The sequence below is a fragment of the Eschrichtius robustus genome, chromosome 1 (genome assembly GCF_028021215.1).
Source record: "Eschrichtius robustus isolate mEscRob2 chromosome 1, mEscRob2.pri, whole genome shotgun sequence".
NCBI classification, from domain to species: Eukaryota; Metazoa; Chordata; class Mammalia; order Artiodactyla; family Eschrichtiidae; genus Eschrichtius; species Eschrichtius robustus.
The window spans coordinates 138,474,525-138,489,728 of NC_090824.1; the positions used below are offsets into that span (position 1 = coordinate 138,474,525).

Genomic DNA, 15,204 nt, shown 5'->3' on the forward strand with positions numbered 1-15,204 from the left:
TGTGAGATTTGACTTCTTAAGAGAATTTACAGGTGCTCAGAGTGAAAGGGCACTGGGGATATCAAGCCTTCCTAAAACCTTTTGAGGAAAATGTTATATTGTATCATTCTGTAATTTTAGAATTTAAAAAGATTTCTTATTATTAGGGTTAAATTCTTTATGTAAAAATTGCTATTTTCTTGACCAATTGTAGTGAACAAAAGTTACTAATCTTGAAATTGAAATTTCTTTGACCTGTTCTTCTTAAGTCTCCCTTTCATGTGGCAAGGTGTCCAGTCTGTCCTCACAAAGCATAATTATTTTTTTAAGCTCTCTATGTTATTGGTGGCCATAACACTTTTTCCCCTTCCTTCTTTTTAGGCCCCTAATCGTCAACTCATGACTTACTGGTTACAAGAGCTTCAGCAGAAGAGATGGGAATATTGCAACAGTCTCGACATGGTAAAGTGGGACAGCAGGACCTCCCCGACTCCAGGGGATTTTTCTAAGGGTCTTGTGGCCAGAGACAACACAGGTAGGTCAGAAAGGGAGGGCACCTGTGTCAGTGCTTTGTGTATCACCGTTTGACGTAGCAAGTCAGCTTAGCAGAGGAATTGAGAATGAAAATAATGGTGATGATCCCTTATAAATGGGCTGCATCCCATAGTTATTGAGGGCTTCTGTGTCCATGTACAGAATTGTATTCAAGCCCAATGACAACCTCAGGAGTGAGGCAAGGCTGGTGCTAAGCATCCTAAAGAGACGGTACGGCTGAGGGCAGTGGGTAGTGAGTTGTGGTGCTGAAGTCCAGTCTGACTCCAGGACCAGCCTGCTCTCTACCCTGTCTGAAGGTGAAGCACCCACACCCGCAGCCCTGTGCACAGATATGTGTGCACACTGGGAAGATGTTCTCAAAGCACTCACTGTGATTCAGTGATGCTTCTTGGGAAGATTTTAACTATCAGACACTAATTCCATTTTATCCTGGATCTGTGGTATTTCCATAACTCATGCTAGTCCCTGGCCGATTGCAGTATGGAGATGATGTGGTTTTATATTTGAATATCAAAAATTAAAACCCTGTGATCTTCTCATGACTGTCTGGTGGTGCTGAGCCTTGTTAACTGAAAGAACAGGACTATGGTTGTACACAGACCATCCCCCGACCCGGCCCCTGCAGGGACTGCTGAGGTGGGGCTGTATTTGTGGTCCCTCTCTTCACACAGGGAGAAGAGCAGGCCCAGAGAAACCTGACCCCTGGTCCTTGAAGTAAGGCATGAAAAGGCCAGGCCATCACACCAGCATTTCTTAAGGATTGAAGGAGCGCATATTGGAATTTAGCCAGCATGGGCTAGTTCTCATGCCTATAAAGAGGTGTGGTCCAAGCTTTGTAACACCTGCGGGACCTTTGCTCAGGAAAACACAGGCTACAGTCAAGCTCCCTGTAAGTGAAAGGTGGCATTGGCACGTGTGCAGCCAACTTGTTTTGGAAACAAATGCCTTCTTGGACTTCTTAAATTATTTTTTTCCTCCAAATCCCTATTTTCCTGCCAGCCTTTTTTTTTTTTTTACCACTCAGCAAGTTAACCCTCTGGTCAGTGAGAAATTACTGTGTGTACTTCATTCCTCTTCCTATGCTGTGCTATGAGAGTTCTCAGGTCATTTTCATGGATGTCTTAACACTAATGATAGCAGGAGCTGAGAGGATGCCTCCAGTTTCAAGCCAAAACCCCCTCTATGTTTAATTTCTACTTCTGCTCATTGATGACTGAGTTATTTAAAAAACCACTATTATAGTGCTTTTGATCAAAAGAAGCTCTATAACTCAGTATCAGTCACTTGGAACGATTGGAAACCCTGCAGGGAAACCAGCAGTATTCATGGTGGTAGCTAGTGCCTCTGGCACAGACGATACTCACTTTGCCTCTGTTCCTTCTTTCTGAGGACACCAAGCACTTCTCTCTAAGGGAGACTCAGGCGTTAGACCGAGAGGAGGACCAAAGGAACGAAGCCCTGTGGTCTCTTTATGACACGCATCCTTCCTTCTTTTAAGCCAAAGTGCTGAGGCTAAGGAGCCGGTAAAAACACCTGCAGCCCGCATTTGGTTCTCTGCATTTGGTTCTCTGCATTTGGTTCTCTGCATTTGCTTTTGGACTCTAGCATGGGAATTTGGAGTTGGCACCCTCTGGTGTTTACTCATTCATTCAGCAAGTAGATGCCCGTGATGGGCTTGGATCTCCCCCCTCACAGTGTCTAGTCAAGCAGAGTGAAGAAAAAGTGAGATCACATGAGAGGGAAGGTACAGGGTACCAAGGGCCATGAATGGGTTGAGCCACAGCTTTGGGGTGGGTGGGTACACTCTCTGAGATCTGAGGATGACCAGGAGTCAGGCCAGGTAAGAGGAGCGCAGTGCCCTCCAGGAGCTGGAAGGAGGGTGTGGCCAGAGGGGGAAGGCTGTGAGCTGAGCCTGGAGGCACACCTAGGGCCAGGGTGGGAAGGGCCTGGACCTCTGGGCTTGGGGTTTTGGACTCTCCTAAGAGTAGTGGAATGCCCTTGAAGATTTTATGTGCAGAAACGACTGTAATTTTGAACTTCTGCCGATTTCTATATAGCTTCTAAGAACAAATAATGAAACTTTGGACGACCAGGCAATTTGCAAGACTATAATTATTCAGGAAGTCAGAAAGTCTAAAGGAGGAAGACAAGAAGAAAAGGCTAGATTTTAGTCACCCTCCTTTTTTATCATTATTTTAGATAAAAATTGGTTAAAAGATAAAATGAGTTAAGGTATGTCGTGGTGCTCCGTCATGTTTCTGAAGCCATGCTTGCAGTTATCTGCTCTGTTTATCCTAAATCTTGCTAACTCTAGCTAGTATTGAAGACAAATGTTTTTATTACTCTGATTTACATTAAAAAATAAAACTTTTCCTACTGTCCTCTCCTTGTTACCCAGTTTTTGGTAACATTTTCATTTGTTGTCTAATAGGTGTCACCCATCAGTACCCTCCTAGCACCGAAATTCAACATGGGGAAAGATATAGGGAATTAACGTTTGACAGGCAGTTGTATCTTGGAAGGCAGCTCTGTCTGGTGGAAGGATCCCTGTGGGCCTGGGTTTGAGTCTTGGCTCTGATATTTACTATTTGTCAGACTCTGAGTGAGTCATTTTCTCTCTAGTAAAGGGTAGCAAACTGCAGCCTGTGGAAATGAAGTTTTATCAGAATAAAGCACCACTCATTTATTTGCATATTGTCTGTGGCTGCTTTTGCACACCAGTGGTAGAGTTGAATAATTGTCACAGAGACCATTTGGCTCACCAGTCTAAAATATCTACTACTATCTGGGCCTTTAAGGAGAAGTTTGCTGACCCTTGCTGTAATGTCTTGAGCGTACCTCTCTTTTTGAGCCTCAGTTTCTTTATCTGTAAAATGGAGATTGTTCATTCAGTCTTTCACTCCAGGCATTCTTGTATTCTAGGCGTTGTGCCAGTGCCTGGGATGTAAAGACAAATAAGTCACGGGTCGTGTTCTCAAGGAGTGTGTGGTCTAGTGAGGGACCCAGACAGGTAAAGAGGCCTGCACAATGCAGTCTGGTAAGCACAGGGCCAGAGGTGAGCACAAGAAGCTTACCTGCGTGTGGGTGTTGGAGGGTAGGGTGTTGGTGGTGTCTGAGAAGGCTTCCTGGACTAGGAGAGGGCTGAACTGAGTCCTGAAGAGCTGGCCTTGTGAAGCAGGCAAAGGAAAGGCCTGGAGACCCTAGAGACCAGGGCCTGACTCGAAGGTAGAGTGTGTGGACAGGAGTGACACAGAGAAAGTTGGATGGATGATCAGGGACCAGACCTGGAAGGGCTTATAAGATAAGCAAAGGCACGGCCAGTGATAGGGTTGGATATGCATTTGAGATGATTAACCATGGCCGAGTGGGTGAGAATGGACTCCTTGGCAGGACAAGAGGAAGGGAGACCAGTTAGAAGACTGGTTGAGCCTAGAAATCATAGTATCCTTGAGTAGGGTTGCAGCAGAGAAGATGGAAAAAAGTGGGCAGAGTTGGGAGATTGTATGGTGGGAGAACTGGTGGATTAAAAGGTGGGATTAGCTTTGAGGGAGAGGGAAGGCAGAGGGTGCCATCCAGGTCCCAGGCCCAGGCAGTTGGCTGGATGGGATTGGCAGGAATACTAACAACAACCTTGTCCCCCACCCGTCTCCATCCCGCCAGTAGTTCTGTTTTGAGGGTCAGATGGGAAACTGCATTGTTAAGTGTAAAGTGTCAAGTGTATTATATATACACATGTATACATACATATATGATATTATCATTTTGAATCGGTTAGGATTATGTTCAGCCGCAATTAACAGGAAGCCTAATAGGGACTTACAAATAGAGATTTATTTGTCTCATGATGGCAGTTCATAGCTGGCGAAGCTCCTCCCCAGTGCCACTGAGGGACCCATTCTGTTCTCCAGCCTTAGAGTATTAGCTTCCCTCATGCTAGCTGCCTTTGGGAGTGGCACCTATATCAAAAAGGAGAAAGCTTTCCCAGAAACTCTTGCTTTATGCCTTATTAACTAGAACTGTGTCATGGGGACTCTGGAATGGAGTTTGAGACCAGTGTTTTAGCTGAGCATGTGGCCACCATCAAAACCAGGGTCTGTAAGGAAGAGCTAGGATGGGTATCGGATAGGCAGCTGGCAGTGTCACATAATTGCCTACATTAAATTTGTTTTCAAGAGTTCATGTTTCTAGAGTAAGAATCTGTTCATCTGTGTGACTGAAATTTGCAGCTTTACATTAGTCAATCAAGTATTAGAAAGTGAGATGACTTTGTTTTATCTGATCTGTCTGCCTTCCATCTGCAGCCTGGCCTCCGAAAGCATGGCACGCCTCAGACACCACTCTGCTAGTCTTCCGTGTTTAGATAGATAAAGACCTAGTTTCAACACAAAGGAATAATTTGCAAAGATAAAATCAAGAGTCTGCAGTCCTTCATAGCTGTTGGGAATGAGGCAGCCAGAACCCAAAGGAGGCTTGTAGCGAGCTAACAGCCTCATTACAAGCTGTGTGTCCAGCATGTTCTATTTACTTCATTTCCCATGTAAACTAATAGGCAAACAAGTCAGGGATAACACTACTTTGTTTTTTTATGACTTCCTGAGAGTTCAGGAGTACAAAAGCCCTCCCTCACCATCACAGGAGGAAAATGGTGCAGCGAAGATGGTTTGAGGGATGAGCACAGCTTTCCTTCTCTGAAGCAGCCTGAGAGTAACTGCCGCCCTCTCGGCTTGTGTGGGAGCAGGGGGAGGGGAAGGGAAGTGGCTGCTGGTGCCAGTCCTCCCCCAGTTTGAGCCACGCCCTCTGTGCCAGTGCTGGAACTGGTGGGAGGGAAACCGTAGGGTGGGATGCAGACCCCACATTAGCAAAGCCACAGGAATTCCATGGAATCGTTTCATGTCACAGTTCCCTAAAGTCATCAAAGAAGCTGTGCTTCTATGTTATCCTGTTTGTAAAGTACTACAAAATGCCATGTGTTGTTTTAAAGTGTAAGTCACCGTGATTATCAGCCTTGTAGCTGAGAGGCAGCCTGATCTAGTGCAGAAAGCTTATGGAACGAAGGGCACACACCGTTTCCCCCTCTGGGAGCAAGATGCTGTCTGATTCCTTCTGGATTGAAGGTTCCGTGATTCCTAGCGTCAGGCTGTGAAAGGGAGGGAGACGATGAGCAGGGTTAGGTTCCAGCTGTGTCTCTGGGGGAGTCTGGGGGAACCTCCTGAAGAAGATCCGGAGGAGATGGTCCGTGGTGGGCTGGAGTGTGGTGCCTGTGGAGGCAGGCTGGGCCTCGCTCTGGGTGCGACGTGGCGCAGTGAACGGGCGGTGTGCTGGGGTACCGAGCCGGCTGCAGGAGCGCAGGGCGGTGGGAGAGGGCAAGAGAGCGAAGCCCTGGAGTCAGGTGTGCTCCCTACCCCTAATGCAGGGGGTCTCTCAGAGGCGAGGTGGCAGGAGAGGGGCAGTCAGGAGGGATGATGAGCGTAGTTCCTTAGAGAACGACAGGGGCCTGCTGCCTCCTGCCTGATTTCCTCAGCCTCCAGAAGGCCCTCCCTGCCGCACCACGGCAGTCGTTTATTCATTCCTTCAACCATTTTACCAGTATTTACTGAGTCCCTCCTCTGTGGCTGCTGTTGGGTACGCAGCTGTTAGCAAATCAGGCTGGGGTCCGGTTCTCACAAGATTTACGTCCTTGGTGAGGCACGGGAGAGAGCAGACGGATGCGTGATTAACCAGACACGTGGGCTGGCCCACTGGGGACGCTCAGACCCGGTGGCTTGCTGCCTCTTCCTTTCGGGGTTAGATGCACACTGTGCCCTTACTTGGAAGATAACTGTACTGCTGCTGACCACGCCTTCACAATCTGGGTTAAACTCACTTTGATAAAGGAAAAAAAGCTTTTTCAGGTTAACCCCACTCTGAGTGTCCTCCACCAGCTCCCAGTGGGGACTTGCAGGCTCTCTTTTGCGGTATCTTTGACACACATGGCAATGGCCTTTTCCCAGTGCTTTTCCCTCCTTTCTTGGAGGATGCTGCATCTTGGGCACCCTGTTCTGCCCTCTGCGAACAGGAGCTAGGAGCCGGAGAGGAGGGAAGACTCACGGAGGTGTCCAGATGTGAGCAGGAGCCTCCCGCTGTGGGTCCCACACGGCCCCTGGTGTTAGAATGCGTTCAGTGGGAAGGACTCCTGGAGATCTGGGAATGGCCACGCCAGAATGATAGAGGCTGTGCTGGAATCAGAACCCAGGAAATCTGTAGTCTAAAAGTTGCTCAGAGGTGTCATTTAGGCATTGGGAAATGTTCAGAAATAACAGAGAAGGTCTAGACACCAAAACTCTTCAAGCACAGACTTTCTCTCCCCACTGCAGCTGCAAGATAGAGCACATGTTCGTGAATCCAACCCATCCTCTTAAGGGTTTCAAGGAAATACTGCCCTGTCCTAGTTTGTGTCCTTCTTGAGGCGGTTCCCTGAATGCTAATGTTAGGACACGTATTGAGGGGAAGCCAGCAGCTCTGCTTTTAATTAAGGAAATCTCACATGGTCTTTTAACAACCAAAAACCAGACAAAACAATATAGCTAAAACTGGGAAATGGCTTCTTTTTCACGTCAAATGATGACTTTTAGAAGCGGTTTGTTTTGCCAACATCCTCCCTGGCCTCCAGTCCCTTTTCTGCACCCCACCCCCAGGGCCTGAGTTCCTCAGGGACCATTTCCAGTGTGGGCCCGGGGCTGCTGCCAGGCCTGGGCGTCCTGGTAACAGGTGCTTGGCTATGCGAGAGCGCTTGACAGTCTCACTCGCAGAGGGGCCGCTCCTCACCTTGCTGCCAACCCACACAGGAAGAAGGGGCTGGACCCTGCTCGAAACAGAAACAGATGCAGTGCGCTGTGTTTATATCCTGGTTTGGTTTAGAGTTGTAATGCGTTGCCTGTGAGGGGTCTGCGAAAGACCAGCCTCCGGGAAGCCTGGGTGTCGGCTTTACCTTTGTCTGAAATAGAGGCGGTGCACCCGTGTGCCCAATGACCGACACACACTCACAGATGTCGGGTGCCTGCCTCTACACGGTAAGTCACTGCACCCGCCATGAGGCTGTTGTCACTGCAGGAGCAGGTGACTGCCTTCTGGCCCCAGCTCAGGGCTTCTGTGTCCTGCCAAATAAAGTAGGTAGAGGAAACTGGACCCGGTTAGTGATGTTTGAACGTATTTTTTGTTTGTTTATTGGAACTCTTTTTTTCCAAATGAAATCTCAAGAGGAACTCCAGGAAATAAAAGAGTGAAAAGAGGAACCACTGTGGTTGAAGCTGAGAGTGGGACCCCTTCCTTCTCTCCCTCTGAAAATCCCCAAGGCATCTCCTGGACCCTAAGGCTCAGAGGAAAGTCTGGATGCCAGGGACTCAATGCATTCAGTGGTGACTTGGAGCTTAACATTTTATTATTTTATATCTTTCTCCTAGATGTGTTCTCCTTTAGGGCAAGAACTCTCTCATTTTTTGTTGTACCCTGAGCACCTAGTGCTTCATACACAGTGGTAACTTGAACCAAGAATCAGGAACCAGTCGTAGTTTGTAACTTCTGGCCTTCTTGACTTAGTCTTATAATCCATTGTGAAGCCTGTAGTTCTTCTGTCTCCCAACACACCCTCTTGCTTTTTCTACTTAGAATGCTACTATGAGCCTGGTGTTGACTCTCCTGGGCAGGCCCCAGTTCCCCTCATGGCTACACAGCGGTCATTTCGTGTCACAGCCAGCATACTTTTCCCAGTGTGTTCCCAGAGCCCTTCCCATGCTGACTGTGGTCAAGTTGGTGACCTGCCAACAAAGTGTGAGCCCTTCGTAAGGTGTTCTCGTTTGGAACGTCAATTTTCAAGGGCCCCTGAGCCCAGGATTGCCTGTGCTCTGCCTTCTCTACCAGTGCTCGATGACCTTCTCAGTGACCTGTTCTAAGTGAACTCAGGTTGTGTGCTCATCTGATTAGAAAGGAATTTTTTTCTTGGATATCAGTGTTCCAGCGTTCCATCAGTCCACTGGAGGAGTGATGGTTGATGTTGCCAATGTAGGGATGCTTTATTCAAGGGGAGTATAGATCAAATTGATTATTGTAAAACAATGTTAAATTCTGTTTACAAACATGTATATTCTCAGAGAGAGTATATCGTTTGGAAGAATACAAAGTATTTATTGTTGGATACATTTTATCAAAACTTTAGAAAAGTAAGTTTTTATTATGGGTCTTATGGGAAATTTTAAGCATATGCAAAGAGAGCATAACATAATATTACGCACATGTTTATTAGGTAGTTTCAACAATTAGTGTTTCACGACCCATCTTGTTTCATTGATATGTTTACCCACTTAATTTTGTTATTTGGAAGCAAATAACATGTTATTTGAGGCAAATTATTATTTATTTGTTAGATAACAAAATGTTGTTATCTTTTCTCTTGTTTTTGAATTTTTGAATTTTATTTTATTTTTTTATACAGCAGGTTCTTATTATCCATCTTATACATATTAGTGTATATATGTCAATCCCAATCTAAAAATATGGAGTGCTTCATGAATTTGCGTGTCATCCTTGCGCAGGGGCCATGCTAATCTTCTCTGTATCGTTCTAATTTTAGTATATGTGCTGCTGAAGCGAGCACCAAAATGTTGTTATCTTGAAGCAAATTCTGGGCATCATATCACTGCAACCTTAAATATTTCAAACATTTACATTTTATCTTATTTTAAGATTTTTTTGATGTGGACCATTTTTAAAGTCTTTATTGAATTTGTTGTAGCATTGCTTCTCTTTTTTTATGTTTTTTGGTTTTTTGGCCACGAGGCATGTGGAATCTTAGCTCCCCGACCAGGGATGGAACCCACACCCCCCTGCATTGGAAGGCAAAGTCTTAACCACTGGACCCCAAGGAAGTCCCTCAACCACTTGCATTTTAAAGATACATTCTGAAATTTGATCATGTTTTAGCATCAATGCATTTGCCTATGAATTTACTGAACTGCTATCCTTTATATGCAAACTTATTTTTTCAGTGTCACTATTGGTGATCAGCAAGTATGTATATATTCTATTCCCCTCATTTTCTCACAGAAAAGGGCATTAGTGTAATCTGGTCTGCACTTTGCTTTTTTCACCTAACAGTTTATCCTGGAAATTGTTCCTTACCAGTATAGGTGAGTGGACCATGATCACAGCTTTATACCAGGTTTACTGATCTACAGGACAGTGGAGAGGAGCCCTAGCTTCTTCTTCCCCTGGGCCGATGCTGTTAACTTGGTGGTTTGAAGCATGTACCACCTTCCTTTGAGGACCATGGGTCTACTTTAGATGAAAATGGTTGCAGAACACGCTAGCCGCCTACAGATTGTGTTTTCATGTAGTACACGTTAAAAATATACTATAATAGGGCTTCCCTGGTGGCGCAGTGGTTGAGAATCTGCCTGCCAATGCAGGGGACACGGGTTCGAGCCCTGGTCTGGGAAGATCCCACGTGCCGCGGAGCGGCTGGGCCCGTGAGCCACAATTACTGAGCCTGCGCGTCTGGAGCCTGTGCTCCGCAACGAGAGGCCGCAATAGTGAGAGGCCCACGCACCGCGATGAAGAGTGGCCCCCGCTTGCCACAACTAGAGAAAGCCCTCGCACAGAAACGAAGACCCAACACAGCCATAAATAAATAAATAAATAAATAAATAAATAAAAGACAAAGGGGCCATGTAAAAAAAAATACTATAATATATACTATATAGATTTTTATATAGTATATCAAGACAGTGTACTATGTAGGATATCAAGTTCCCTGTGGAAACTTTGAGTAACTGACACTTGTTTGCCTTTCTTTCAGATTTAATTAACCCGCACCCAAATGCTTCTGCAGAAAAAGCCAGAAATGTCCTAGCTGTGGAAACTGCCCCTGGAGAGCTGGTGGGAGAGCAAGCTGCAAATCAGCCCACCCCAGGGCATCCAAATTCCATTAACTTCTCTTTGAAACAGTGGGGCACTGAGCTCAAGTGAGTCTTTGGAAAGCAGCATGTGAAACTGAAAATGGCTTATTTCTGATAATGTATGTTATAATTTTATATATGAAATTATAAAACCACCTGACATTTGTGAAAGCATTTACCACAAGGTACTTTTGCATACTTCGTTATTTTTTTAACTTGTATGGAATGCCTATTACGTGCCTGTTGCTGTGAAACACTTTCACACTCATGGTTTAATTGCTTGACTCTGTGAGGTAGGTCATATGGTTGACATTTTACAGAGAGAGCAGTTGGCTCAGGAAGAGTCCTTGTCTAAGGTCACAAGTCTCCCAGGCTGCAGAGTTGAATGAGCATCACCACAATCAATTTTAGAACATTTTCGTTACCCCAAAAAGAAACCCCAGTACCCATTAGCAGTCCCTTCCCCTTTCCCCCAAACCTCTTGCTATCCGGCCCTTGGGAACCACTAATCTACTTTTTGTGTCAATGGATTTGCCTGTTCGGGTACTTCATATAAATGATATCATACAGTGTGTGGTCCTCTGTGTCTTGCTTCTTTCACCGAGCATAATGTTTTTAAGGTTCATCCATGTTGTAGTACGTATTAGTACTTCATTTCTTTTTTTTTTTTTGTCATAAATTTATTTTATTTATTTTTAGCTGCGTTGGGTCTTCGTTGCTGCGCGCGGGCTTCCTCTAGTTGTGGCGAGTGGGGGCTACTCTTCGTTGCAGTGCGCGGGCTTTTCATTGTGTTGGCTTCTCTTGTTGTGGAGCACGGGCTCTAGGCACGTGGGCTTCAGTAGTTGTGGCTCGCGGGCTCTGGAGCGCAGGCTCAGTAGTTGTGGCGCATGGGCTTAGTTGCCCCATGGCATGTGGGATCTTCCCAGACCAGGGCTCGAACCCGTGTCCCCTGCATTGGCAGGCGGATTCTTAACCACTGCGCCACCAGGGAAGTCCCCATTTCTTTTTATTGAGCAATAAGATTCCATTATGTGGGTTTACCACATTTTGTTTATCCATTCTTCAGTTAAGGGAAATTTGGGTTCTTTCCACTTTTTGGCTGCTATGAATACAGCTGCTATAAATATCTGTGTGCAGGTTTTATGTGGACATAAGTTTTCGACTTCTTTGAGTAAATACCAAGGAACACGATTGCTGGATCATATGGTAAGAGTATGTTCAGTTTCGTAAGAAACTGCCAGTCTTCTGAAATGTACCACTTTGCCTTCATTTCTACCAGCAATGAATGAGAGTTCCTGTTGCTCCACATACTTGCCAGCATTTTGTGTTGTCAGATTTTTGTCATATGATGACATATGATGTGACGCATTTTTCATATGCTTATTTGCCACCTCTATCTTCTTAGGTGGAGTGTCTCTTAAGGTCTTTGGCCATTTTTTAATTGGGTTGCTTGTTTTCTTATTATTGAGTTTTAAGAGTTCTTTGTATATTTTGGGTAGCAGTCCTTTATCAGATGTGTCTTTTGTAAATATATTTTCACAGTCTGTGGCAGTCGTTTAATTCTCTTATATTGCCTTTCACAGAGCAGAAGTTTTTAATTTTAATCAAGTCCAGCTTATCAATTATTTCTTTCAAGATTGTGTCTTTGGTATTGTATCTAATACCTTCACCATACCCAAGGTTGTGTAGGTTTTCTTCTGTGCTAACTTGTAGGAGTTCTATAATTCTGAGTTTTACATTTACGTCTATGATCCATTTTGAGTGAATTTTTGTGACGTGTATAAGGTTTGTGTCTAGATCCTTTATTTTGCATGTAGATGTCTAGTTGTTCCAGCACCGTTTATTGAAGAGGTTATCTTTGCTCCATTGTATTGTCTTTGCTTTTTTGTCAAAGATCAGTTGACTGTATTTATATGATTCTATTTCTGGATTCTCTGTTATGTTCCATTAAGGTATTTGTCTATTCTTTTGCCAATACCACACTGGCTTGATTACCATAGCTTTATAGTAAGCCTCAAAGTAGAATAGTGTCAGTCTTCCAGCTTTGTTCTTCTTCAGTATTGTGTTGGATATTCTGGGTCTTTCCCCTCTCCATGTAAACTTTAGAATCAGTATGTCAATAACCACAAAATAACTTGCTAGGATTTTGATTGGGGTTGCATTGAATCTATAGATAAAATTGGGACGAACTGACAATGTTGAGTCTTTCTATTCATGAGTGTGGAATATCTCTCCATTTATTCTGTTCTTCTTTGATTTCATTCATCAGAGTTTTGTGGTTTTCCTCATACAGATCATGTATGTGTATATATATATATATATATATATATATATATATATACATACACACTTACATTTATACTTAAGTACTTTGCTTTCTGGGGTGCTATTGTAAATGATATGGTGTTTTTAATTTCAAATTCCACTTGTTCACTGTTGGTATATAGGAAAACAGTTGAATTTTGTATATTAATCTTATATTGTACAACCTTGCTGTAATCACTTATTAGTTCCAAGAGTTTTTTGGTTAACTCTTTCAGATTTTCTACATAGATGGTTGTGTCATCTATGAACAATTTTATGTCTTCCTTCCCAATATTTTTAATTTCTTTTCTTTGCCTTATTGCATTAGCAAGGACTTCCAGTACAGAGTTGAAAAGGAGTGGTGAGAGGGGACATTGTTGCCTTGTACCTGATCTTAGTGGAAATGCTTCAGGTTTCTTACCATTAAGTATGATGTTAGCTGTAGGCTTTTTGTAGATAGTCTTTATCAGGTTGAGAAAGTTCCCTCTATTCCTAGTTTACTGAGAGTTTTTATCATGAATGGGTGTTGGATTTTGTCAGATGCATTTTCTGCATCTGTTGATATGATTATGTGATTTTCCTTTTCTAGTCAGTGATGTGATGGATTACAATAATTGATTTTATTTTTTATTTTTAAAATTTATTTATTTTTATTTATTTATTATTTTTGGCTGTGTTGGGTCTTCGTTGCTGCGCGTGGGCTTTCTCTAGTTGCGGCGAACAGGGGCTACTCTTCGTTGCGGTGCACGGGCTTCTCATTGTGGTGGCTTCTCTTGTTGCGGAGCACAGGCTCTAGAGTGCAGGGGCTTGAGTAGATGCGGCACATGGGCTCAGTAGTTGTGGCTCGTGGGCTCTAGAGCGCAGGCTCAGTAGTTGTGGTACATGGGCTTAGTTGCTCCGCAGCATGTGGGATCTTCTTGGACCAGGGCTTGAACCCATGTCCCCTGCATTGGCAGGCGGACTCTTAACCACTGCGCCACTGGGGAAGCCTCCAATAATTGATTTTAGAATGTTGAATGAGTCTCGCATACCTTGGATAAATCTCACTTTGTTGTGAGGTATAGTTTTTTAATACATTTTTGAATTTGATTTGCTAATATTTTGTTGAGGATTTTTGTATCTGTGTTCATAAGAGACATTGGTCTGTAGTTTCTTTTTTTATTCTTGTTTTGGTTTGCCATTAGGGGAATGCTGCTCTCATAGAATGAGTTAGCAAGTATTCTCTCTGCTTCTATCCTCTGAAAGAGATTGTAGATAATTAATATAACTTCCTGGGACTTCCCTGGTAGTCCAGTGGTTAAGACTCTGCGCTCCCAGTGCAGGGGCCCAGGTTTGATCCTTGGTCAGGAAACTAGATGCTGCACGCCACAGCTAAAGATCCTGCATGCCGCAACTAAAAGATCCTGCATGCCGCCACTAACGGTGCCGTACGTGGCAACGAAGATCCCGTGTACTGCAACTAGGACCCGGTGTAGCCAAATAAATAAATAAATATTTTAAAGATTAGTATAATTTCTTTCTTTAATGTTTGGTAGAATTCATCAGTGAACCCATTTGAGCCTGTACTTTCTGTTTTGGAAGGTTATTATTGATTCCATTTTAAAAATAGATATAGGCCTATTCAGATCTTTTATTTCTTCTTGTGTGAGTTTTGGCAGATTGTGTCTTTCAAGGGATTGGTCCATTTCATCTAAGTTATCAGATTTATGGGCATAGAGTTGTTTGTTGTATTTCTTGCGTATCCTTTTAATTTCCATGGAATCTGTAGTGATTTTCCCTCTTTAATCTCCAATATTAGTGATTAGTGTTATTTCTTTTTTTCCTTAGTTAGTCTGGCTAGAGGCTGATCACACTGATTGATCTTTTCAAAGAACCAGCTTTGGTTTCATGTTTTTTTTTTTAACATTTATTTAATTTATTTTTTGGCTGTGTTGTGTCTTAGTTGCAGCAGTAGGGATCTTTCGTTGTGGTGCACGGGCTCTTTGTTGCGGTGTGCGGGCTTCTCTCTATCTGTGGCACGCAGGCTTCTCTCTAGTTGTGGCCTGCGGGCTCCAGAGCATGTGGGCTCTGTAGTTGTGGCATGTGGGCTCTTTAGTTGTGGCGTGTGGGCTCAGTAGTTGTGGCATGTGGGCTCTTTAGTTGTGGCGTGTGGGCTCAGTAGTTGAGGTGCACAGGCTTAGTTGCCCCACGGCATGTGGGATCTTAGTTCCCTGACCAGAGATCGAACTGGCATCCCCTGCATTGCAAGACAGATTCTTAAGCACTGGACCACCAGATAAGTCTCTGCTTTCATTTTTTTCTGTATTGATTACCTGTTTTCAATTTTATTGATTTCTGCTCTACTTCTTATTATTTATTTTCTTCTGCTTACTTTGGATTTAATTTGCTCTTCTTTTTCTAGTATCCTATGGTAGAAACTTGGATTATTAATTTTAGA

At 44.0% G+C, this 15,204-nt stretch overlaps 1 protein-coding gene and 1 non-coding gene across 6 annotated transcripts in view; one reads left to right on the forward strand and one right to left on the reverse strand.

The window, feature by feature from the left end:
- Nucleotides 1-15,204, forward strand: part of TBC1D2B (TBC1 domain family member 2B) — an 87,363-nt gene that overhangs the window by 20,336 nt on the left and 51,823 nt on the right. For all 5 annotated transcript variants that reach the window (XM_068556529.1, XM_068556556.1, XM_068556539.1 and 2 more), the window contains exons 2-3: nucleotides 361-514; nucleotides 10,364-10,529. In XM_068556529.1, the coding sequence (XP_068412630.1) occupies nucleotides 361-514; nucleotides 10,364-10,529 (320 nt within the window). The remainder of the gene's footprint in view (nucleotides 1-360; nucleotides 515-10,363; nucleotides 10,530-15,204) is intronic.
- Nucleotides 9,057-9,163, reverse strand: LOC137753922 (U6 spliceosomal RNA). The gene has a single exon (XR_011071637.1). It is a non-coding gene; the product is annotated as a U6 spliceosomal RNA (small nuclear RNA).